The sequence below is a fragment of the Prionailurus bengalensis genome, chromosome C1 (assembly GCF_016509475.1).
Source record: "Prionailurus bengalensis isolate Pbe53 chromosome C1, Fcat_Pben_1.1_paternal_pri, whole genome shotgun sequence".
NCBI lineage: Eukaryota > Metazoa > Chordata > Mammalia > Carnivora > Felidae > Prionailurus > Prionailurus bengalensis.
In genome coordinates this window covers 177,721,566-177,748,524 of record NC_057345.1, presented here as the reverse complement: position 1 = coordinate 177,748,524, position 26,959 = coordinate 177,721,566, and the positions used below count along the sequence as shown (strand labels likewise).

General features: G+C 37.1%; 1 protein-coding gene across 9 annotated transcripts in view; it reads right to left on the bottom strand.

Moving 5' to 3' along the window:
• PMS1 (PMS1 homolog 1, mismatch repair system component) overlaps positions 1–26,959 on the bottom strand; it is a 100,076-nt gene that overhangs the window by 27,367 nt on the left and 45,750 nt on the right. For 6 of the 9 annotated variants that reach the window (XM_043577282.1, XM_043577289.1, XM_043577287.1 and 3 more), the window contains one exon: positions 4,173–4,289. The exons of the other annotated variants lie outside the window; for them this stretch is intronic. In XM_043577282.1, coding sequence (XP_043433217.1) covers positions 4,173–4,289 — 117 coding nt within the window. The remainder of the gene's footprint in view (positions 1–4,172; positions 4,290–26,959) is intronic. 9 annotated transcript variants of the gene reach the window in all.

Below are 26,959 nucleotides of genomic sequence, written 5' to 3'. Positions count from 1 at the left end.
CTTGGAGGTAAAAGACCTGAAAAGCAAAGCAAAATTGACCTCCTAAGCCATAGATAGTTTAAGAAACAACTTTAAAATAGAAACAAAACTTAGCATCTCTAAAGATTCAAGATTTTGTATCCACAAAACAGTAAGAAGTTGTGAAAAAGCGGTAAATTTAAAAATGCTCTTGGAAATTAAACATAAAGGTTTCAAAATATTCAGAAGGGGCAAAAGAGGGTCAGACATCTCCAAAAACTTACAGAAAAAAGACGAAAACCTGAGAAAAATAGTAAGAGAAAAATAAGAGGAAGTCCTAAATCAATAATAAGGAGTTTAATTAAAAGAGAAAAATTATCGAGGTGCCTGGGTGTCTCAGTCAGTTCAGCGTCTGACTTTGGGTCAGGTCACAATCTCACAGTTTGTGGTTTGAGCCCCGTGTCAGGCTCTGTGCTGAGAGCTCAGAGCCTGGAGCCTGCTTCGGATTCTGTGTCTCCCTCTCTCTCTCTGCCCCTCCCCCACTCATGCTCTGTCTCTCAAAAAAAAGAGAAAAATTATCAAAGTTATGACAGCTAGAAGTATATAACCCAGAGCTGAAAAAGATATATGACTATTCAGACTCAAGAAGTCTCAAACCAAGTGTTCAGCATAAAAAGCAAATGAGTAATAAAAGACACATCTATAGACATGCTTAAAAAACTGAACACGAAGATCCTAAAAAACGTTCAGAAAAAAAAAATACAGATCAGCTAGAAAGAAAGAATTGGAATGCATACATCTTCCCATCAGCCACAGTGAATGGTCAAAGACATTAAATGCCTTTAAACTTATTTTCTCTGCTAGAACTGATACATGAATTTAGCAAAGTTGCAGGATACAAAATCAATGTACAGAAATCAGTTGCATTCTTATACACTAATAATGAAGCAACAGAAAGACAAATAAAGAAATTGATCCCAGGGCGCCTGAGTGGCTCAGTCGGTTAAGCGTCCGACTTCAGCTCAGGTCACGATCTCACGGTCCGTGAGTTCGAGCCCCGCGTTGGGCTCTGGGCTGATGGCTCAGAGCCTGGAGCCTGCTTCAGACTGTGTGTCTCCCTCTCTCTCTGCCCCTCCCCTGTTCATGCTCTGTCTCTCTCTGTATCAAAAATAAATTTTAAAAAAGTTAAAAAAAAAAATTAAAAAAAAAAAAAAAGAAACTGATCCATTCACAATTGCACCAAGAAGCATAAAATACCTAGGAATAAATGTAACCAAAGATGTAAAAGATCTGTATGCTGAAAACTATAGAAAGCTTATGAAGGAAATTGAAGAAGATATAAAGAAATGGAAAGACATTCCCTGCTCATGGATTGGAAGAATAAATATTGTCAAAATAATACCACCCAAAGCTATCTACACATTCAATGCAATCCCAATCAAAATTGCACCAGCATTCTTCTCGAAACTAGAACAAGCAATCCTAAAATTCATATGGAACCACAAAAGGCCCCGAATAGCCAAAGTAATTTTGAAGAAGACCAAAGCAGGAGGCATCACAATCCCAGACTTTAGCCTCTACTACAAAGCTGTAATCATCAAGACAGCATGGTATTGGCACAAAAACAGACACATAGACCAATGGAATAGAACAGAAACCCCAGAACTAGACCCACAAACGTATGGCCAACTAATCTTTGACAAAGCAGGAAAGAATATCCAATGGAAAAAAGACAGTCTCTTTAACAAATGGGGCTGGGAGAACTGGACAGCAACATGCAGAAGATTGAAACTAGACCACTTTCTCACACCATTCACAAAAATAAACTCAAAATGGAAAAGGACCTGAATGTGAGACAGGAAACCATCAAAACCCTAGAGGAGAAAGCAGGAAAAGACCTCTCTGACCTCAGCCGTAGCAATCTCTTACTTGACACATCCCCAAAGGCAAGGGAATTAAAAGCAAAAATGAACTACTGGGACCTTGTGAAAATAAAAAGCTTCTGCACAACAAAGGAAACAACCAACAAAACTAAAAGGCAGCCATGGAATGGGAAAAGATATTCGCAAATGACCTATAGGAAAAAGGGCTAGTATCCAAAATCTATAAAGAGCTCACCAAACTCCACACCCGAAAAACAAATAACCCAGTGAAGAAATGGGCAGAAAACATGAATAAACACTTCTCTAAAGAAGACATCCGGATGGCCAACAGGCACATGAAAAGATGCTCAACGTCGCTCCTCATCAGGGAAATACAAATCAAAACCACACTCAGGTATCACCTCACGCCAGTCAGAGTGGCCAAAATGAACATATCAGGGGACTATAGATGCTGGCGAGGATGTGGAGAAACGGGAACCCTCTTGCACTGTTGGTGGGAATGCAAACTGGGGCAGCCACTCTGGAAAACAGTGTGGAGGTTCCTCAAAAAATTAAAAATAGACCTACCCTATGACCCAGCAATAGCACTGCTAGGAATTTACCCAAGGGATACAGGAGTGCTGATGCATAGGGCCACTTGTACCCCAATGTTTATAGCAGCACTCTCAACAGTAGCCAAATTATGGAAAGAGCCTAAATGTCCATCAACTGATGAATGGATAAAGAAATTGTGGTTTATATACACAATGGAGTACTACGTGGCAATGAGAAAGAATGAAATATGGCCCTTTGTAGCAACATGGATGGAACTGGAGAGTGTTGTGCTAAGTGAAATAAGCCATACAGAGAAAGACAGATACCATATGGTTTCACTCTTATGTGGATCCTGAGAAACTTAACAGGAACCCATGGGGGAGGAGAAGGAAAAAAAAAAAAAAGAGGTTAGAGTGGAAGAGAGCCAAAGCATAAGAGACTCTTAAAAACTGAGAACAAACTGAGGGTTGATGGGGGGTGGGAGGGAGGGGAGGGTGGGTGATGGGTATTGAGGAGGGCACCTTTTGGGATGAACACTGGGTGTTATGGAAACCAATTTGACAATAAACTTCATATATTGAAAAAAAAAAACATAAAAAAACCTTATTTTCAACCTAGAATTCTACCTCTACCAGACTATCAAGAGAAGTACAAAATAAAGTCATTCTTGTATATAAAAGTCTACCTCTCATATCCCCTTTCTGTGGAAGTTAACTAAAGATGTATATGAGAAAAATGATAACAAAGACTAAGAAAGAAAAAGGCATGGGATATAAGAAATAGTGGAAACAACTAGTACTCCTATGAAAAAAAATTCCATTCCAGGATAAGATCTGTGCAGAATGCCTGATATGCGATCAGTCCAAATAAGAAATTGGGTTCTAAATGTAATTATTAAAAAAAAAAAAATGGAACTCTAGCTATAGTTGGAGTAAGTAAAAGTGCTGGCTTTTATTGCTGACAAGACGAAGAAAAGTTTCTTCACTTAAAAAAGGGAAAAAACCCAGATCTTAGAAACTCCAGAAAAATCAAGAAACTATATAAGAGTTCACAGATAAAGCAAAGAAAAACAGGACATTTTGAGCAATAAATAGGACAAGAAAGGATATTCTATTTAATTGGGACAATAGAAATAGTCTCATTTGTATGGCATGGATACATAATGTGGATTCTTAAGAAATGTGATCCTAGAACAATACTAGGCTTTACACTGTAAATTATTTGTAGCCATAGTAATATACTCCATATAAGTTTTCAACTTTTAGAATCAATTTTCAAACAAAAGATGGAAAACTTAAAAATGGTTATAAAAGAAAACAAATTGCTTGACAACATAAAAGTAGAGTGGACACAACTGAGAGAGGGAAGATCAAGTAAGAGTTGGAGTGTTCGTAACCTCATCTAACATTATAGGAACTCAAGAAGCACTGTCTGAAGCTAGAGATCAAGAAAAGAAAGATGCAGAATCTATTTAGAATAGGAAAGGGAAAACAAAGGTAAGAGAACTCAACTCTTCTTTAATACTGAAATGTAAACAGATAAGATACTCAATTGAAAATCATTATAAAAAAATAATGTAACCACAATGCTTAAAATTAAAAACAAATACAAAGATAAAAACAGGAAGTAGGGATAGGGAGGGTTAAATATAAGCTGTAAATGTTATGTTCTCTTTTTACCTATACATATATTTAAGTAAAATGTTACAAGAACTTATTGCCACCTCAACTCCCCAGAAGAAAAATAATTGAGTTTCATTGTTAAACCAGAATTATTAAAGAACACTTTGTTGTATACCTGAGATTCTTCACAGTGGTACTGAAAGGATTCCATGTTGCCCATGACAGCAGTCCCCAGAACAGACATGAGAGCCATCTTATGATCAGACACTCTAGTTTTCTGCCAAATAACCGCCTAAGGACAAAAGACACAGATAACTTTGAATACAATTTAGATTTACTAAACTCAAGTACTACACCATTTATTTCTGTATTTAGCATTCATCCCCAGCTTGTATTTTCAATATCATTTAGAAGAGAAGCATGGGCTATACAGTCAGTCAGAACTCTGGTTCTGAATTTTAGTAACTGTATATGTTACAGCATAAAATCTATTTAACTTCCCCTAACCTCAGTGTTCTCTCTACAAGATGACTAACAATATTTATCTCCCAGAATTGTTGAAAGATGAAAATATACAATGTAGGCAAACACAAAGGCCAGTACCTAATCCTAAACTTTAGAATATATAATTCAAAGTACATTTAAATTGTTAAGCTAAATGATTTCTGTAAATAAACTTATATAAAAATTTGAGATAATGCATGCTCTTTAAAATTATCTTTGGGGCACCTGGGTGGCTCAGTCGGTTAAGCGTCCAACTTCAGCTCAGGTCGTGATCTCACAGTTTGTGGGTTTGAGCCCCACGTCAGGCTCTGTGCAGACAGCTCAGAGCCGGGTGGCTGTTTCAGATTCTGGGTCTCCCTCTCTCTCTGCCCCTCCCCTGTTCATGCTCTGTCTCTGTCTCAAGAATAAATGTTTAAAAAAAAATGTTTTTAAGTAAAAAATAAAATAAAATAAAATTATCTTTCTATGTTACTTCTATCCCGACTTTCTCCAGGGTTTTTATTAAGAAAGGATGCTGAATTTTGTCAAATGCTTTTTCTGCATCGATTGACAGGATCATATGGTTCTTATCTTTTCTTTTATTAATGTGATGTATCACATTGGTTGATTTGCAAATACTGAACTAGCCCTGCAGCCCAGGAATGAATCCCACTTGATCACGGTGAATAATTTTTTTTTTTTTTAGACTTTACTTATTTATTTATTTATTTATTTATTTATTTATTTTTATGAAATTTGTTGACAAATTGGTTTCCATACAACACCCAGTGCTCATCCCAAAAGGTGCCCTCCTCAATACCCATCACCCACCCTCTCCTCCCTCCCACCCCCCATCAACCCTCAGTTTGTTCTCAGTTTTTAACAGTCTAGTGCTTTGGCTCTCTCCCATTCTAATCTCTTTTTTTTTTTTTTTCGTTCCCCTCCCCCATGGGTTCCTGTTAAGTTTCTCAGGATCCACATAAGAGTGAAACCATATGGTATCTGTCTTTCTCTGGATGGCTTATTTCACTTAGCATCACACTCTCCAGTTCCATCCACGTTGCTACAAAAGGCCATATTTCATTTTTTCTCATTGCCACGTAATATTCCATTGTGTATATAAACCACAATTTCTTTATCCATTCATCAGTTGATGGACATTTAGGCTCTTTCCATAATTTGGCTATTGTTGAGAGTGCTGCTATAAACATTGGGGTACAAGTGCCCCTATGCATCAGTACTCCTGTATCCCTTGGGTAAATTCCTAGCAGTGCTATTGCTGGGTCATAGGGTAGGTCTATTTTTAATTTTCTGAGGAACCTCCACACTGCTTTCCAGAGCGGCTGCACCAATTTGCATTCCCACCAACAGTGCAAGAGGGTTCCCGTTTCTCCACATCCTCGCCAGCATCTATAGTCTCCTGATTTGTTCATTTTGGCCACTCTGACTGGCGTGAGGTGATACCTGAATGTGGTTTTGATTTGTATTTCCCTGATAAGGAGCGACGCTGAACATCTTTTCATGTGCCTGTTGGCCATCCAGATGTCTTCTTTAGAGAAGTGTCTATTCATGTTTTCTGCCCATTTCTTCACTGGGTTATTTGGTTTTGGGGTGTGGAGTTTGGTGAGCTCTTTATAGATTTTGGATACTAGCCCTTTGTCTGATATGTCATTTGCAAATATCTTTTCCCATTCCATTGGTTGCCTTTTAGTTTTGTTGGTTGTTTCCTTTGCTGTGCAGAAGCTTTTTATCTTCATAAGGTCCCAGTAATTCACTTTTGCTTTTAATTCCCTTGCCTTTGGGGATGTGTCGAGTAAGAGATTGCTACGGCTGAGGTCAGAGAGGTCTTTTCCTGCTTTCTCCTCTAAGGTTTTGATGGTTTCCTGTCTCACATTTAGGTCCTTTATCCATTTTGAGTTTATTTTTGTGAATGGTGTGAGAAAGTGGTCTAGTTTCAATCTTCTGCATGTTGCTGTCCAGTTCTCCCAGCACCATTTGTTAAAGAGGCTGTCTTTTTTCCATTGGATGTTCTTTCCTGTTTTGTCAAAGATGAGTTGGCCATACGTTTGTGGGTCTAGTTCTGGGGTTTCTATTCTATTCCATTGGTCTATGTGTCTGTTTTTGTGCCATGAATAATTTTTTTATATGCTGTTGAATTCGATTTGCTAGCATCTTGTTGAGAATTTTTGCATCCATATTCATCAGGGATATTGGCCTATAGTTCTCTTTTTTTGCTGGGTCTCTGTCTGGTTTGGGAATCAAACTAATGCTGGCTTCATAAATAAGCCTGGAAGTTTTCCTTCCCTTTCTAATATAAAGCCCACAGCTAATATCATCCTCAATGGGGAAAAACTGAGAACTTCTCCCCTGAGATCAGGAACATGACAGGGATGTCCACCCTCACCGCTGTTGTTGAATGTAGTGTTGGAAATTCCAGCATCAGCAATCAGACAACAAAATGAAATCAAAGGTATCAAATCTGGCAAAGATGAAGTCAAGCTTTCACTTTTTGCAGATGACATGATATTATACATGGAAAACCTGACAGGCTCCACCAAAAGTCTGCTAGAACTGATACATGAATTCAGCAAAGTCGCCGGATACAAAATTAATGTACAGAAATCAGGTGCATTCTTATACACTAATAATGAAGCAACAGAAAGACAAATAAAGAAACTGATCCCATTCACAACTGCACCAAGAAGCATAAACTACCCGGGAATAAACCTAACCAAAGAGGTAAAAGATCTGTATGCTGAAAACTATAGAAAGCTTATGAAGAAAACTGAAGAAGATACAAAGAAATGGAAAAACAGTCTGTGCTCGTGGATTGGAAGAATAATATTGTTAAAATGTCAATACTACCCAAAGCAATCTACACGTTCAATGCAATCCCTTCAAAATTGCACCAGCATTCTTCTCGAGGCTAGAACAAGCAATCCTAATTTTTTTTTTTAACGTTTATTTATTTTTGAGACAGAGAGAGACAGAGCGAGACAGAGCATGAACGGGGAAGGGTGAGAGAGAGAGGGAGACACAGAATCAGAAGCAGGCTCCAGGCTCTGAGCCATCAGCCCAGAGCCTGACGCGGGGCTCGAACTCACGGACCGTGAGATCGTGACCTGAGCTGAAGTCGGACGCTTAACCGACTGAGCCACCCAGGCGCCCCAAGCAGTCCTAAAATTTGTATGGAACCACAAAAGACCCCGAATAGCCAAAGTAATATTGAAGAAGAGCACCAAAGCGGGAGGTATCACAATCCCAGGCTTTAGCCTCTACCACAAAGCTGTAATCATCAAGACAGCATGGTACTGGCACAAAAATAGACACATAGACCAATGGAATAGAACAGAGACTCCAGAAATGAGCCCACAAAAGTATGGACAACTATTCTTTGACAAAGCAGGAAAGAATATCCAATGGAAAAAAAGACAATCTCTTTAACAAATGGTGCTGGGAGAACTGGACAGCAACATGCAGAAGGATGAAACTAGATCACTTTCTTACACCATTCACAAAATAAACTCAAAATGGATAAAGGACCTGAATGTGAGACAGGAAACCATCAAAACCCTAGAGGAAACCATCAAAAACCATCAAAAGCAGGAAAAAACCTCTCTGACCTCAGCCGTGGCAATTTCTTACTTGACACATCTCCAAAGGCAAGGGACTTAATACCAAAAATGAACTATTGGGACCTCATGAAAATAAAAAGCTTCTTCACAGCAAAGGAAACAACCAACAAAACTAAAAGGCAACCAATGGAATGGGAAAAGATATTTGCAAATGACCTATCGGACAAAGGGCTAGTATCTAAAATCTATAAGGAACTCACCAAACTCCACACCCCAAAACCAAATAATCCAGTGAAGAAATGGGCAGAAAACATGAATAGACACTTCTCTAAAGAAGACATCCAGATGGCCAACAGGCACAAGAACAGATGCTCAATGTCACTCCTCATCAGGGAAATACAAATCAAAACCACATTGAGATACCCCCTCATGTCAGTTAAAGTGGCTAAAATGAACAAATCAGGAGACTATAGATGTTGGCGAGGATGTGGAGAAATGGGAACCTTCTTGCACTGTTGGTGGGAATGCAAATTGGTGCAGCCACTCTGGAAAACAGTGTGGAGTTTCCTCAAAAAATTAAAAATAGATCTACTCTATGACCCAGAAATAATACTGCTAGAAATTTACCCAAGGCATACAGGAGTGCTGATGCATAGGGGCACTTGTACCCCAATGTTTATAGAAGCACTTTCAACAATAGGCAAATTATGGGAAGAGCCTAAATGTCAACTGATGAATGGATAAAGAAGTTGTGGTTTATATATACAATGGAATACTATTTGGCAATGAGAAAGAATGAAATATGGCCTTTTGTAGCAACGTGGATGGAACTGGAGAGTATTATGCTAAGTGAAATAAGTCATACAGAGGAAGATAGATACCATGTTTTCACTCTTATGTGGATCCTGAGAAACTTAACAGAAGACCATGGGGGAGGGGAAGGGGAAAAAAAAAGTTAGCGAGGGATGGAGGCAAACCATAAGAGACTCTTAAAAACTGAGAATAAACTGAGGTTTGATGGGAGGGAGGGGAAAGTGGGTGATGGGCACTGAGGAAGGCACCTGTTGGAATGAGCACTGGGTGTTGTATGGAAACCAATCTGACAATAAATTTCATATTAAAAAAATGAAATAAAATAAAATTATCTTTGTAATTACCTTTTATATACAGAACACTTACAAAAAGCTAAGTGAACCTCACAGACATAAAAGGTGAATAATGAGCCCAGATTTTTTCCACTGCAAATATGTAGTAGGGTAGTTTAAAAGAATCATGGTCCCGAGAGACTGACCAAAGTTTGACTGTGAAGTGCACCATCAGGTATGATATACTGCAATTTCTTCAGTTAACAAGATCCAATTATAGTCAAATCTCTGGAGACCATCCATACAGTCATAAGTTGTTCACTCAACAAATATTTACATGGCACTTCCTAAATCCTCAGAAAAATGTGTAAAGGGGCTAGGAGAAAACGTTAACATTCAAGGGACCTGCAGAGGAAAAACAGACTGAAAAGGAGTGGCCACAAAGGCAGGAAGAGGTACCAAACAGTATGGTACACAGAACAAGAAAAATTTTTAAGAAGTAGTCATATTTGACCAATGTCAAGAGTCCAATGTCAAGAGTATGCAAAGATGTGGCCACAGGATTTAGCAATCAGTTCTAGGAAAGGAGAGTAAATAAAGCCAAATGTCAATGGCTGGATAGTGATTAAAGTGAGGACATTAAAAAAAAAGAGATGAACCTAGATAGTATTTCAGAAAGTTTGGCTGTAGGGGTTTCTGGGTGGCTCAGCTGGTTAAGTGTCCACCTCTTGATTTCAGCTCAGGTCACGATCTTACAGCTCCAGAGACTGAGTCCCATGTCAGGCTCTGCACTGACAGCGTGGAGCCTGTTGGGATTCTCTGTCTCTGTCTCTCTCTCTCTCTGCCCCCCCCCCGACTCGTGCATACACTCTCTCTCATTCTCTATCAAAATAAATAAACACTTAGATAGTTTGGCTATAAACTGAAAGCAGAGGAATAATCGAGGCAAGTGTGGATCAAGGGTGGGTCTTAATATGACACACTTGAATCAGAAGCAATGAAGAAGAATGGGTACACACACAGGTCGGTTTATAGACTCAATGACTGGAGGTTGATAAGTTCCTCTTTGTTCTATTTTTTTTTTCCCCTGTAATGTAGAAAAGTTACTGGTTGTGAGTGAAAACATACCGATTTAAATATATGATTGCAGAGAAGGCTTGAGAGAGAGAGAGAGAGAGAGAGAAAGAGAGGTTTTGACTTGACCAAAAGAGAGACCTTCTGACTGGCCAAACAAGCTCCTTAACATGACCAGGAATTTACACAAGCAGTTTTAAGTACTAACAATATTATATATACTAAAATGAAAGGTGAAGTAAATAGATTCATGTTGTCCTCTAACTGGCAGGTTAGGGGATAGTAATGAAGGAAAGTGCTCTTCTGGACCTAACAATTAGCACTGACTCTGCATGTTGATGTTTATCATCTGTAAAGCACTGTTTTTAGAATCTTAAAGACAAACCTGCTTGGGAAAACACAGGTAGTACTTAATAAGACAAACTACCTGATATTTAACAGGAAAAACTTATTCCTAGGGTTTTATTAATACTAATTCAACAGGAGTTATGATTTAGGAAAAACTTACTTGGCACTACTACCATAGAAACTACTGTTAATTTTCACAACTATTTCATGTAGGTATTATTATCTCATTATGTAAATGACGAAACTGAAGCTGATACTGACTGATTTACCCAAAGAAACTTAGATAGCAGGTCATGGAACCATCATTTATACCCAACTTTTATGGCTACAAACTCACTGTTTTTACTTTGCTAACATCCCTCCCCTCTCTAGTTAAAAACAGTAATAAGCTAGAGCCAATGCCAGACCCTAATTGGGAATTCTTAAAGAGAAATGCATTTTCATGTATAATTACCCTCCATGGCTATGTGATAACTATCTACAGTCTAATTAACTTGAGGGTATTAATGTATTCTCAAACCAAAATTATTTTTAATCTATTCACTTAAAGGTAAATAATTGGGGTCCCCCCAAAAAAGGACACATACCAGAATAATGAAATCCAAAAAGATAGGGAACTACTATCCTATAATCCTAATATCACAGTATTTTTCAGACTACAGCTGTCAGTACCAACCTTAATCTTATTATAACAGAGCCTTATACCTAAGGATTTCTAAATTTCCAATAATTTTCATTCATTAATATACATATAAATATAGATGTGCAGTAATTAGGCCCAAAGTGCACAGCAAAATGACAGAATGAGGAAGACAATTTAGGTATTGTTCCATCCTAAATTTCAACATCTCACTATTATGTATTGCTTTGGAAGTGATCTGAATTAGAAAAAAATATACAAACTACATGAAATCTAAGTATTAAAAAATAGTAAACAATTAAAAACTGAGGTATAGGTTTAATGTGTATATTTCTAAACAAAAAATTATGTCTTGATAACTACATTTATACTTAAAGGACAATACACTGGACTATTTAAAACTGTCACTGCTCCAGGAAACATGGGATGAAGAATCACAAGAACATTTCTAATCTTTAATTTCATTACATATAATATATACTTATCCCAATTAATTAGAGAAACTGATTTTGAATTTTTTCAGCAAATATTTACTGAGCATTAACTTCATACCAGATTCCATGCTAAAAGCTGGGAATACAAAGATGAAAGGACAAGGAACTGGCTCTCAACAAGCTAAAAATATAAAAGGAAAACAAAATATTAAAATAATTATAATGAATACCTCCCAAAAAACAAAAATCCAGGGCTGGATGGTTTTCCAGGGGAATTCTACCAAACATTTAAAGAAGAGTTAACACCTATTCTTTTGAAGCTGTTCCAGAAAATAGAAATGGAAGGAAAACTCCAAACTCATTCTATGAGGCCAGCATTACCTTGATTCCAAAACCAGACAAGGACCCCACTAAAAAGGAGAACTATAGACCAATTTCCCTGATGAACATGGATGCAAAAATTCTCAACAAGATACTAGCTAACCAGATCCAACAGTACATTAAAAAAATTATTCACCACAATCAAGTGGGACTTATACCTGGGATGCAAGGTTGGTTTAATGTCCGCAAATCAATGTGATATATTGTGTTAATAAAATAAAGAGTAAGAACCACATGATCCTCTCAATAGATGCAGAGAAAGCATTCAACAAAATACAGCATCCTTTCTTGATAAAAACGCCTCAAGAAAGTAGGGATAGAAGAATCATACCTCAAGATCACAGAAGCCATATATGAGAGACCCACTGCTAATATCATCCTCAATGGGGAAAAACTGACAGCTTCCCCCTTAGGTCAGGAACATGACAGGGATGTCCACTCATACCACTGTTATTCAACACAGTATTGGAAGTCTTAGCCTCAGCAATCAGACAACACAAAGGAATAAAAGATACCCAAACTGGCAAGGACGAAGTCAAACTTGCACTCTTCGCAGATGACATGATATTCTATACAGAAAACCCAAAAGATTCTACCAAAAAACCCAGCTAGAATTGATTCATGAATTCAGCAAAGTTGTAGGATATAAAATCAATGCACAGAAATCAGTTGCATTTCTATACACCAATAATGAAGCAACAGAAAGAGAATTCAAAGAATTGATCCCATTTACAATTGCACCAAAACTCATAAAATACCTACAAATAAACCTAACCAAAGAGGTGAAAAATCTATACACTGAAAACTATAGAAAGCTTATAAAAGAAACTTAAGAAGACACACACACACACAAAGGAAAAATATTCCATGCTCATGGATTGGAAGAACAAATATTGTTAAAATGCCAATACCACCCAAAGCAATCTACATATTTAATGCCATCCCTACGAAAACAACACCAGCATTCTTCACAGAGCTAGAACAAACAATCGTAAAATTTGTATGGGACCAGAAAAGACCCTGAATAGCCAAAGCAATCCTGAAAAAGAAAACCAAAGCTGGAAGCATCACAATTCTGGATTTCAAGCTGTATTACAAAGCTATAATCATCAAGACAGTATATAGTGGCACAGAAACAGACACTCAGATCGATGGAACAGAATAGAGGACCCAGAAATGGACCCACAAACATATGGCCAACTAATCTTTGACAAAGCCAGAAAGAATACCCAATGGAATAAAGACAGTCTCTTCAGCAAATGGTGTTGGGAAAACTGGACAGCCAAATGCAGAATGAACCTGGACCATTTTCTTACACCACACACAAAAATAAACTCAAAATGGATGAAAGACCTAAAAATAAAACAGGAAGTCATCAAAATCCTCGAGGAGAAAGCAGGCAAAAACCTCTTTGACTTCGGCCACAGCAACTTCTTACTCAACACATCTCTGGAGGAAAGGGAAACAAAACCAAAAATGAACTATTGGGACCTCATCAAAATAAAAAGCTTCTGCACAGCGAAAGAAACAATCAGCAAAACTAAAAGGCAACCAACGGAATGGGAGAAGATATTTGCAAATGACATATCAGATAAAAGGTTAGTATCCAAAATCTATAAAGAACTTACCAAACTCAACACCTGAAAAACAAAGAATTCAGTGAAGAAATGGGCAAAAGACATGAACAGACACTGTTCAAAATAAGACATCCATACGGCTAACAGACACATGAAAAAAATGCTCAACATCACTCATCATCTGGGAAATACAAATCAAAACCACAATGAGATACCACCTCACATCTGTCAGAATGGCTAACGTTAACAACTCTGGCAACAACAGATGTTGGTGAGGATGCAGAGAAAGAAGATCTCTTTTGCACTGCTGGTGGGAATCCAAAGTGATGCAGCCATTCTGGAAAACAGTATGGACGTTCCTCAAAAAATTAGAACTAGAACTACCCAACGACCCAGCAATTACACTACTAGGTATTTATCCAAAGGATAAAGGTGTGCTGTTTCAAAGGGACACATGCACCCCAATGTTTGTAGCAGTGCTCTCAACAATAGCCAAAGTATGGAATGAGCCCAAATGTCCATCAACAGATGACTGGATAAAGAAGATGTGGTATATGTGTATAAAATGGAGTAGGGGCGCCTGGGTGGCTCAGTCGGTTAAGCGGCCGACTTCGGCTCAGGTCACGATCTCGCGGTCCATGAGTTCAAGCCCCGCGTCGGGCTCTGTGCTGACCGCTCAGAGCCTGGAGCTTGTTTCGGATTCTGTGTCTCCCTCTCTCTCTGATCCTCCCCCATTCATGCTCTGTCTCTCTCTGTCTCAAAAATAAATAAACGTTAAAAAAAAATTTTTTTTAAATGGAGTATTACTCGGCAATCAAAAAGAATGAAATCTTGCCATTTGCAACTATGTGGATGGAACTAGAGGGTATTATGCTAAGCGAAATTAGTCAAAGACAAGTATCATATGACTTCATTCATATGTGGAATTTAAATACAAAACAGATGAACACAGGAGAAGGGAAGCAAAAATGATATAAAAACAGGGAGGGGGACAAAACATAAGAGACTCTTAAATACAGAGAACTGAGGGTTGCTGGAGGGGTTGTGGGCAAGAGGCATAGAAGAAGAAGACACTTGTTGGGATGAGCAATGGGTGTTATACGTAGGGGGTGAATCACTGCATTCCACTCCTGAAATCATTATTGCACCATACGCTAACTAACTTTGATGTAAATTAAATAAAAATAAATAAAAATTATAATGCATTATAAAAACCGCTATTACAAAACACAGAGGAGGCAGTGTAGAAGAAACCTAGGTCTACTTCACAGAGCCAAATGCATGTGCAGTGAGACCTGAAAGGAGCTGGCCATCCACAAATCATGGGAAGGGCAATGCTGACAGATAGAAGGGCACATGCAACACATGGAAGCATAGAGAATATGCCTTTGCTGGGGATGGAAGCTGGACAGAAAGGAGCAAGATCCTGAATGAACTATCATACCATGGAAGCAAGTTTATAGTTTATCTTACATGCAATGCAGAGTCACTGGAGAAACACATCTAGTTGGGAAAATGCCTGATCACACATAGATATCAGAAAAAGATCTTTGGATTTTAAGGACATTATGTTAAGTGAGAGAAGTCAGACAAAGAAAGATAAATACTGTATGTTATCATTCATATATGGAATGTAAAGACAAACTTGTAGAAATCACAGAATAAAATGGTAGTTACTAGGGGATGGGGAAATAGGACAGATGTTTAAAGGTACAAACTTGCAACAAGTAGTAAATAAGTCCTAGAGATCTAATGCATAATATAGCAAATACTGACAACAGTATTGCATAATAATCATTAAACTTGTTATGAGAGCAGAACCTAATTATCCCAACCACTAAAGAAAATTATGTAATATGACAGAAATACTTATTATTGCTACAATGGTAACTATATTACAATATATAAATGTATCATTTAACATGCTGTACATCTTTCTTTTTAATTAAAAAAATTTTTTTTTACATTTTGTTTTTGAGAGAGAGACAGAGCACAAGTGGGGGAGGGGCAGAGAGAGAGAGAGAGAGAGAGAGGGAGACACAGAATCAAAGCAGGCTCCAGGCTCTGAGCTGTCAGCACAGAGCCTGATGCGGGGCTTGAACCCACAGACCGTGAGATCATGACCTGAGGCGAAGTCAGATGCTCAACCAACTGAGCCACCTAGGTGCCCCATAACATGCTGTATGTATCTTAAATTTATGTAATAGGTAAACTGTATTTAAATCAAAATGATCTTTTATAACAATGATTTATTGAGAACTGAAACTAAAGTAATATGGATTTTTAAAAATGTGATTGTATTAATCCAACTCAAAGTGTCTCAACTTATACTGAGGACATGCAAAATTGATGAAGTCCACATTCATAAAATATTCCCATTAAGCCCTGAGGACTGTGTGTAATTCCTGGCACACTAGCTGTAAAGCTAACAATTTTTCTTCCACTTACCAAAAAACAAAGTGGAATACAAGTTAGTGAAAATGACATTTACAGGATTATTCCTCTAGTTTTTTTTTTAAGGTAAAACATTTACAATCTCTGGTATTTTACTAATATTAATACTGTGGTTGAGACTGGTCTAGGTAATAGAACCACACATATTGCTAAGAGGGGAAGAGAACACGGATAAACTAAAGGACATGAAATAGACTTAATGTGACTTGGTGACTGACTGCATGTGGAGAGGAAGAAAAGAAGAATCAGGAATGTAACAGTGTCCCTGGTATCAAGAACACTGTCATATACCCAATAGGGCACAACAAACAATTTGTTGAAGGAATGAACATTTGTAGAATACATTTTTCTAGAGAAAAGTAACCTGAGTGGAATTGAAAACGACTTCTTTATTTTTAAAAATTAAGACTGTGGGTTGTCATCTCACTACATGGGTTAGAAATTATAGTCTTTGGGGCACCTGGATGGTTCACTAGGTTAAGCATCTGACTCATGATCTCAGCTCAGGTCTTGAACTCAGGGTAGTGGGTTCAAGCCCCAAGTTAAGCTCCATGCTGGGTGTGGGGGCTTAAAAAAGAAAAAAAAAAAGGAAAGAAATTATAGTCATTGTCTACTAATTTACTTTAGGAAATCCAAAGGAACCTCTATTTTTCTTTCATTTTTTAAATATTACACTTTTATTGAGATACAATTCATAAACCATACAAATTCTCCCATTTTAAGTGTATAAGACAATGGTTTTCAGTATATTTACAAGGTTATGCAACTATCACAACTAATTTTAGAACAATTTTATCATTCCAAAGAGAAACCCTGTACCCATTAACACCCTCCATTCTCTGCCACCTTTACCCAAGGTGATCACTAATTTACCTTCCCTCTCTATAAATTTGCCTACTTGGGGTTTTTCATATAAATGGAATCATACAATACATAGTTTTTTGTGAGTGGTTTCTTTCACTTAATGTAACATTTTCAAGGCTTATCCATGTTGTACCAGTGCCCCCTTGTTGTTGTTGTTGTTGTTGTTTTGAAGGAGATTTCACAATGTTTGGCTTTAGATGTCTGTGAGATTTTTCCCTAGATCACATGAGATGTGTCAATAGGGAATGGGGGGAGGATTAGGGGGAGAGGGAGAGAGAATTTTAAGCAGGTTCCATACCCACTGCAGAGCAGAGCCCAGCATGGGGCTCAATCTCACAAACCATGAAACGATGACCTGAGTTGAAATCAAGAGTCAGACACTTAATCAACTGAGCCATCCAGGTGGCACTCTCCTTCCTTTTTTAATGATTAAGTAATATTCCATTGTATGGCTATATTTTTGAACTATCCTTTCACTGGATGATATATGTTTGGATTTTTTCTACCTTTTGGCTATTATGAATGATGTGGGTATGAACATTCATGTGCAAGTTTTTGTGTGAAATACGTTTCCATTTCTCTTGGGTATGTTCCTAGAAGTGAAATTGCTGGGTAATATGGTAACTATTTTTTGAGGAAATGCCAGACTGCAATCTTTACATTTCCTGTATGTTTGCACGTAAAAAGACAAAGAACTGCTGGATTCTTTCTTTTTTTTTTTTAATGTTCTTTATTCATTTTTGATTGAGAGAGCAGAGGAGGGGCAGAGAGAGAGAGGGAGAGAGAGAATCCAAGCAGGCTGTCTGTGCAGAGCCTGTTGCGGGGCTCCAACTCACAAACTGGGAGATCATGACCTGAGCCGACATTAAGAGTGGGCCGCTTAAACAACTGAGCCACCCCAGTGCCCCTGCTGGCTTCTGAATTATAGCTGTTATTTTAAGCCAGCTATTAGCTGGTGTTTTAAGGAACAATATTCAAAATAACAGAAAGTAGGTAAAGTTCTGAATAATGTACGGGAATGAAGTGCCCCTGCTTCAAACTTTCCATATCACAAGTTACTCTAAACAAGGAACAGTTGAGCAATAACAATTTATTCACAAAAAGTTTCTCTCTTTAAAGCTACATCTCTGATATATACATGTAAAGATGTTTTAAAAAGTAGTCAAGAAAATATTTCAAGAAAATTAATGTTTTAAGATTTCTAAATTTCCTGCACTGAATACACATAAAACTTGTAATACTTCTAATGTAAATTTATTATTTTAGTTTGTATTAGAGTGCTGCCTCAGGTGATGCCTAAAGATATAAATCTTAGCTGCTGATTAATCCAAACATGTTATTTCACTGCCTGACCTGATAAATAGCTAGTGCACAGGATTGCAAAAAGATCACTTGAAGAAATGGGTTCTAAAAAAGCTATCAAACATAAGAATCATTAAATGTAGAATTTCTTTTCTTAAAGTGAACATGGCTAGTAGTTCTGGAACAACATTTCACAGTAGGCGATTATTGCATCAGATCAATGGGGCTAATTTAGGAGCATTTTCTAAATGAGTTACAGTTGGGATAGCAATAAATGATAAAGAGGTCTGCCAACAAATTAAATCTTCACTTCAACTTAGGCAAAGTAAAATTCATTTTCAAAAAAAAGAACCCATTGTGAAAACAATGGATGAAAAATTTTTTAAATGTGGTAATTAAAAATTAAGGATCTTTGTTTTTAAAGAAACTCAATTTTTAAATACTGTATTTTCTACAGCAAATAGTTTTTAGTTTACTTTGTTTTCTCCACCATTTCATCAATCCTGTATTCTTTTCTAAAAGAGATTTTCTTTTCACTTCTTGAAGTTTTGCATATATTTTGCCCTAAGGCTGAAAGCTTAACATGTGCTAAAAATACACACACATACCCCCATATGTTTTCTATCTAGGTCACACAAAGTTGGAGCATCTGGATGTGCCAAGTAAGAATCTGACTCTAGTCAGTACGATGACAGTGCAAAAACACCTCAATAAAAAATATATTATTACATGCACATTAAGTAATTGATTGACATTAGCCAAATATATCTTGTCACTCTTCCTATTTCATTGACATATACTATTTGAAGGAAGTGATTAGATGAGATACTCAGTATTAAAGTAGTAAGCCTCAACTGTGAAGTCAATTTGCAATAGCAGGAAAAAGGAGGCTGCACACAGGTGATGTACAATTAACTAAAAAATGCACTGCTACTAACACTGCCTGACCAAAGGTGACTCATTCTAGAATATGAAATAAAAAGTATACATATTGGCCTAGACTGCAATCAAACCTTTGAAATAGATAATATGCACAGATATACTAATAAGTTCCCACCTGAATTTCTTTAAAAAAGCTTTAACTACTTCCAATATAATTATCACTACTGCTAAAAGAATATCACATTGTATTAACATCATAAACATTCATGACTTGATTCTTGCTATGTACCCACAGACTAAAAAAGGAAGAGTAAAATTTATTCAACACAAGTCTGAATTTAGTATCTCTTATCCTTACTTTTACTCAGCTTCAATGTCTCTTATTTTATATTCATTTTTTAAAATAGAGTATACATAATAATTTTTCCTGAAGATTACAAAGAAATTAGTACCAGTAACTTCACCTATGGGAGGGGAGGCTTATAGGAGCTAATTAAGAGTAATTTTTTCACTGTACCTTTTCTTATTTTTTTTTGGTTTTTGAACCCTGTAAAGATAGGATTTTTCAAAAAGTTAAATAAAAATTTAAAAACATGAAATTAATCTTTACATAACTTTCAAAGGAAGATTGTAGACACTCTTTGTGGTCTTTAAAACATGAAAGATTATTTCCAAGATTTGACTAATCTTATTAGAAATGTTTTTCTAACAATCTTTCAGATTAGCCTTTCTGAAAGTGCTTTCATCTTGGAACCCTGAACCAATCACTTTCATCCATATTTAACTTTACAGAAAAGGTTATGTGCAAATCAAGCTGCTTTTGCTTTGTAACTATTTGATTTCAGCTTTTCCTCTTTATTCTCACTGAATAGAATACCTTTTCTATTACAATTTATTTTTCATGAGATATTTCTTCTCCAAACCTGCTGATACTTCTAAGTGAAGCTATCCCAACCATCTCGTCTGCAATGCAACTCCATCCTCCACATGGTTCTCTAGTTCTCTTCGCAGATAAAGACCAATAATGAATAGAAAATCCAGACAGAAGATCAATAAGGAAATGGAAGACCTGAACATGACAGACCAAACAGACCTAACAGACCTATACAGAACAATCCACTCAACAGCAGAATACATCATCTTCTCAAGGTCACATGGATCTTTCTCCAGGACAGATCAAGTGTTAAGACAAAACAAGTCTTAACAAATTTAGGCAGATTGAAACATATCAAGGAATTTTTTCTGACCACAATGGAATGAAACTAGAAACCAACAGGAAGAAAAGTAGAAAAGTCACAGTATGTGGAAATTAAATAACACACTCTTAAACAACCACTGAGTCAAAGACACAAGAATATCAGAAAATACTTTAAGGTAAATGAAAGACAATGTACCAAAACTTATGGGATGCAGTAAAAGCAGTACAGTTTATCCAGGGCAATAACACATTAAAAAAAAAGATGTCAAATAAACAACCTAACTAGCCCAACCAACCAACTTTTCTAGCACCTGAAGGAGCTAGAAAAACAATAAAATAAGAGCAAAGTTAGCAGAAGGAAGGAAATAAAGATTAGAACAGAGCAGAAATAAATTAAAGAGAAAATAGAAAAACAGCAGAAAAAAAACCTAAGAGTTGTTTTTTTTGATACAGTATATTAACAAAATAAAGGATAAAAATTGCATGATTGTCTCAAAAGGTGCAGAAAAAGCATTTGATAGAACTCAACACCATTTCATGATTAAAACTCAATAAACTAGGAATAGGAGGAAAGTACCTCAACATAATAAAAGCCATCTATGAAAATCCCATAGCAGTCATTACACTCCACGGTAAAAAACTAAAAGTTTTTTTTTTTTTTTGAGATCAGGAACAAGACAAGGATGCCTGTTTCTGCCACTTCTATTCATCATACAACTTAAAGTCCTGGCTAAAGCAATTAGGCAAGAAAAAGAAATAAAAGGCATCCAAACCAGAAAGGAAGAAGTAAAATTGTCCATGTTTGCAGATGACATGATCCTATACATAGAAAACCCTGAAGACTCCATCAAAAACCTGTTAGGGGGTACATAAGTGGCTCAGTTGGGTTAGCATCTGACTCTTAATTTCAGCCCAGGTCATGATCTCATGGTTCATGGGTTTGAGACCCATGTTGGGCTCTGCACTGACAGCACAGAGCCTACTTGGAATTCTCTCTCCCTTTCTCTTTGCCTCTCCTCTGCTCTTTCTCTCTCTCAAAATAACAAAAATATCATATTAAAAAAAAACTTAGAACTAATAAATTCAGTAAAGTTGTGAGATACAAAATCAACATACAAAACCAGCTACGTTCCTATCCACTAACGATGAGCTATCTGAAAAAGAATTAGAAAAACAATCCCATTTACAAGAGCACCAAAAAGGAAAAAAATACTTAGGAATAAATTTAAAAGGTGAAAGACTTGTAGGCTGAGAACTACAAAACACTGACAAAAGAAATTAAAGATGACAAATGGGAAGGCATCCTGTGTTCATGGATCAGAAGATTTAGTATTATTAAAATGTCCATATTACCCAAAGCACTCTACAAATTCAATGCAATTCCTACCAAAAATCCTAATGACATTCTTTATAGAAATAGAAAAACACAATTCTAAAACTCATGGAACCACAAAAGACCACAAACAGCCAAATCAATCCAGAGGTAAAGAACAAAACTGGAGACATCACACTACCTACTTTCAAAATATATTACTACAGTAAACACAACAGTATGGTACTGGCATAAAGACAATCATAAAGGCAGATGGAAAAGAGTAGAAAGCCCAGAAATAAATCCATGCATATATGGTCAACTGATATCTGATGAGGGTGTCAAGAACACACAATGCAGAAAGGACAGTCTCTTCAACCAACAGGGCTGGAAAAATATCCATATACAAAAGAACGAAGTTGGACCCTTATCTTACATTATACATAGAAATCAATTTAAAATGAATTAAAGACTTAAATATAAGACCAAAAATTGTAAAACTCCTAAAAGAGAAGACAGGAGAAAATCTTCATGATGCTGATCTTGGCAATGATTTCTTTGATATTACACCAAAAGCACAAGCAACAAAGAAAAAGACAAGAGGGACTAATCAAACTAAAATGCTTCTGCACAGCTAAGGAAGCTATCAACAGAATGAAAAGGCAACCCATGGAATGGTAGAAAACATGTACAAACTATACATCTAATGATTAATCTCCAAAGTATGTAAGGCACTCCTACAACTCCCCAACAAAAACACTAATACCAACGAAAAAATGGGTGAAGACCTTGAACAGACATTTCTCCAAAGAAGAAAATATAAAAGGCCATCAGATATGTGAAAAAATGCTCAATCTCACTAATCATCAGGTAAATGCAAATTAAAACCACAATGAGGTATCACCTCACACCTGTCAGGATGGCTGTTATCAAAAACTGAAAAGATAAATATTGAGGAAGATGTGGAAAAACTGGAACCCTTGTATACTATTCATGAGGATGCAAATACTATGGAAATAGTATGGAGGTACCTCAAAATACTAAAAACAGAACTACTATATGATCTAGGAATCCAATCTCATGACAGAGTATTTATTCAAAGGAATTGAAAGCAGGCTCTGAAAGTGGTATTAGCACTCACATTCACTGCAGTATTACATACAACAGCCAGGATGTGGAAACAACTTAAATGTCCACTGACAGATCAATGGTTAAAGAAAATGTAGTATATCCATTTGATAGAATATTATTCAGCCTTAAAAAAGGAAATTCTGTAATATGTGACAACATGGAGAATTCTTGGGGATATTATGCCAAGTGAAATAAGCCAGTCACAGAAAGACAATACATGATTCTGCTTATATGAGGCATTTAAAATAGTTAAGTTCATTAAATCAAAGAATGGAATGGTAGTTATCCAGGGGATGGGGGGGAGGGGAAAATAGGGAGTTACTAATGAATGGGCATCAAATTTCAGTTAAACACAATTAAGTTCTAAAGATCTGCTGTGTAACATTGTACCTCTAGTCAACAATATTGCACCGTATACTAAAAAGATTAAGAAGTAGCTCTCGGGGCGCCTGGGTGGCGCAGTCGGTTGGGCGTCCGACTTCAGCCAGGTCACGATCTCGCGGTCCGTGAGTTCGAGCCCCGCGTCGGGCTCTGGGCTGATGGCTCAGAGCCTGGAGCCTGTTTCCGATTCTGTGTCTCCCTCTCTCTCTGCCCCTCCCCCGTTCATGCTCTGTCTCTCTCTGTCCCAAAAATAAATAAACGTTGAAAAAAAAATTTAAAAAAAAAGAAGTAGCTCTCATGTTAAGTGTTCTTGACAAAATAATGTTTAGAAAGAAAGAGATAAACACCAAATCCAGAGATTCTGAGCTTCTAATACTCCCATCAGCTGGCTCCTGGTGTTTCCCTGATGGTACTTCTCTTCCCAAGCATCCTGTTTTATTCAGGCAACTGTCCTGATAACCTTATTTTCTAATTTTATGCCTTTGTTTTGAGAGAGAGAGGGAGAGAGAAAGTGTATGCCCGCATAGGGGTGGGACAGGTAGGAGGGAGAGAGACAGAGAGAGAGAGAGAATGAGACAGAGAGACAGAGAGAGAGAATCTTAAGCAGGATCCATGCCCATAACACAGTGCAACACGGGGCTTGATCTCACAACCATGAGGTCATGACCTGAGCCAAAATCAAGAAACAAGCAGTAAGTTTTGGGGCGCCTGGGTGGCTCAGTCGGTTGAGCGTCTGACTTTGGCTCAGGTCATGATCTCGCGGTTTGTGAGCTCGAGCCCTGCATCGGGCTCTGTGCCGACAGCTCAAAGCCTGGAGCCTGCTTCAGATTCTGTGTCTCACTCTCTCTCTGCCCCTCCCCTGCTCATGCTCTGTCTCTGTCTCAAAAATAAAAAAACACTTAAAAAAAAAAAAAAAGCAGTAAGGTTTAAAGCTAACAACTAACATCCAACTTGGAGATGATTAACTTTCCTTTCTTAATTGACTAGTTACCAAAACCTTTATTGATGAGGTAACAATAACTTCACTTCAAAACCTCATTTTTTGTTTGTATTAGATTCTTTTTAAAGTGAAATCAAAATTATGTCAGAGTAATACATGAAGGTAACTACATATTAAAAGTGAAAGTCAGATACACCCATCCAGGGATATAAAAGGGATGTAGCATTATCATTTTCCTAGGCATGTAAATTAAATAAATCAGATACCCTCAGATCTTTTGTGTTCATTTTCCAGATGCAGTCAGTCAACCAGTCTCATTGATTCTTCCTTATAATTGCTATCACACACACCCTTTGCTTTCTTTGTCAATGTATTTATCCTTATTCAGGCCCAAGGTGCCTGGACTTTTGTTACAGCTTAAAGCTGTAACACTTACTGCTCAAAGCCTCCTACAATTCTTTCCTGCACACTACTGCCAAACTAATGTCAGAGTTAACACCTTGATCATTTCCCTATTCCCAATTTTCTATTAAAAAGAAACAAAAAAGATTCAGCCTAGCATTCTTTTATATTCTTTTTATATTCTTTTATAATATAACCTCAAATTATCTTTCACTTATCTATCTTCCTCTACTTCTCTATATAAAATACCTGACTCACCTAAACTGATTTAACTGCCTCTAAATGTACTCTGTACTTACCTACCTATACCTTTTATCTTCACACTATTTCTCTACCTAGAATGATTTGATCCATTTATCCATATTAGCAAATTCTATAATATAGACTCACCCAGCTGGGGCGGGGTGGGGGGGGTCCTAGATGAAATTACAAGTTGTGTCTACTTCACTACAGGTTGTGTCTACTTCAATAATATCCACATCTGCCTAGAGACCAAAGTCAGCCCTCCCTTTTCTCAGACTTTCTATGAGTTCCCCAGAAGGAAAAGGAAGTGTTTCAGGTCTAAGAGCCGATACTTGCTATTTTGCTACCTCTCTGTTCCAGTTGCTGTCTTTAATCTTTAGTGACCTCATCAGCCTGTATCATAAGTGCTTAACTACCTACACTCACAATTTAGTATGCACTAGTGCCACTCATGTGATGGAGCACTCCTGTCCTCCATGCTCTGAACCCTTGATTACATTCATTTACCACCTATTTTTTTTGAGCACCTACATGAAATACTACTGTAGGCTCTAGGAGTACAGCAGTGAGACAGTAGGAAAACACCTTTCCTCTCATGGAAATTATATTCTAGAGAAGAGAAAGACAATAAATCAAGATAAGTACAATATATAGCATATTAGATGGTTATGAGTTTTAAGAAGAAAAACAGAGCAGGAAAATGTGTGTGGGACAGGGGAAATGACTGCAATTTTAGGGTGGCTAAAGAAAGCCTGAGAAGTTTTAAAAGATGAGATTGAGCCAAATGTATACAAAAATCTTCTAGGCAAAGGAACTACAAACACAAAGGTCCTGAATTGGAAGTATGACTAACAAGTTCAAGGAACAACAAGGAGGCTAGTTCAACTGAAACAAAGTGAGTAAAAGGAAAGAAAGAAATGACATCAGATGAAATGGTGAATCAGATCATCCACAAAAGGGAAGCAAACTATAGGCCAAGGGGCTGACTGCCTTTAAATTTTCTTTTTGAAGTTTTCCAGTGGCTGCTTTCATGCTACAAAGGCAAAGCTGAAGAGTTCTAAGAGACTGTATAGCCCCCAAACCTCAAAATATTTACTATATGATTCTTTTTTTTAAACAAAGTTTACTGACCTGGATGTAAAATTGATAGGCCATTTACAAAGGCTTTGATTTTACTCTGATATGGAAACTCATTAAAGAGGAGTTGCATGATCTGACTTACATTTTTACAGAATCACTCTAGTTATTGGGCAGTAAACAGACTTAAAACAGCAAAGAAGGAAGTGGAGAGATCCAATTATGATACTATTAAAAAAACCCAGGTGAGAGATGATGGTGGCTTGAACCACAGTGGTAGTCACTGACATGGTGAAATCTGGTTAGGTTTTACATATATTTTGAAGGTAGGCCTATAGAATTTACTCTTGAATCAAAGTGAAAGAGAATCAATAGTCAAGGATAATCTTAAGGCATTTGGTTTGCCACCTAGAAATACAGAATTCTCATATATTGATGGGAAAGGCTGTGGAAAAAGTTCCAGAAGAGGAGATACAAAGCTCAGTTTTTGACAAGTTAAATGTGTCAAATTATCATTACCAAATACGCAGAGGATTTCTGGGTGGTAATCGGAGTTTGGAGTTCAGGGGAGAGTTACAGAATGGAGATAAAAATTTAGGAGTCATCAATGGATAAATGATATGTAAAGTCATTTGAATAAGCACACTATGAAAATGTGTATATACACACACACACATATATACAAGAGAGTAAACTGTAGGACACTAAAAGTTTAGAAGTTAGGATATGAAATGCAACCAGAGGACTGATGTAGAAAGAGAGAGAGGAAAAAAACAAGTTGTGCAGACTTAGAAGCCAAGTTAAAAAGTGTTTCAAGGATGAGATCAACTGTGGCAAATGCTAACTAAGATAAGGACTGAGGAGTGACTACTGGATTTAGCAATGTGGAGGTAAATGGTGTCCCTGACAAGAGCAGTTTTGGGAGAGTGGTAGAGAAAAACTGAGAGAAAATAGGTTCAAGAGAGAATGGGAGGACAGTAATTGGAGACAATGAATAAAGACAACTATTTCTAGAAGAGGTGCCCAAGTCAGCTTTTCCTAGGAACGTGGGGAGTACATCCATAGTGATGGAAGGGAAGGCTGATGTATGGACACAGCTGCAGATAGGTGGATAGATTTGTGGAAGTCCTTTCCTGATTGCCTCAATTTTCTCACTAAAATAGGGTGTAAGGTCAGATG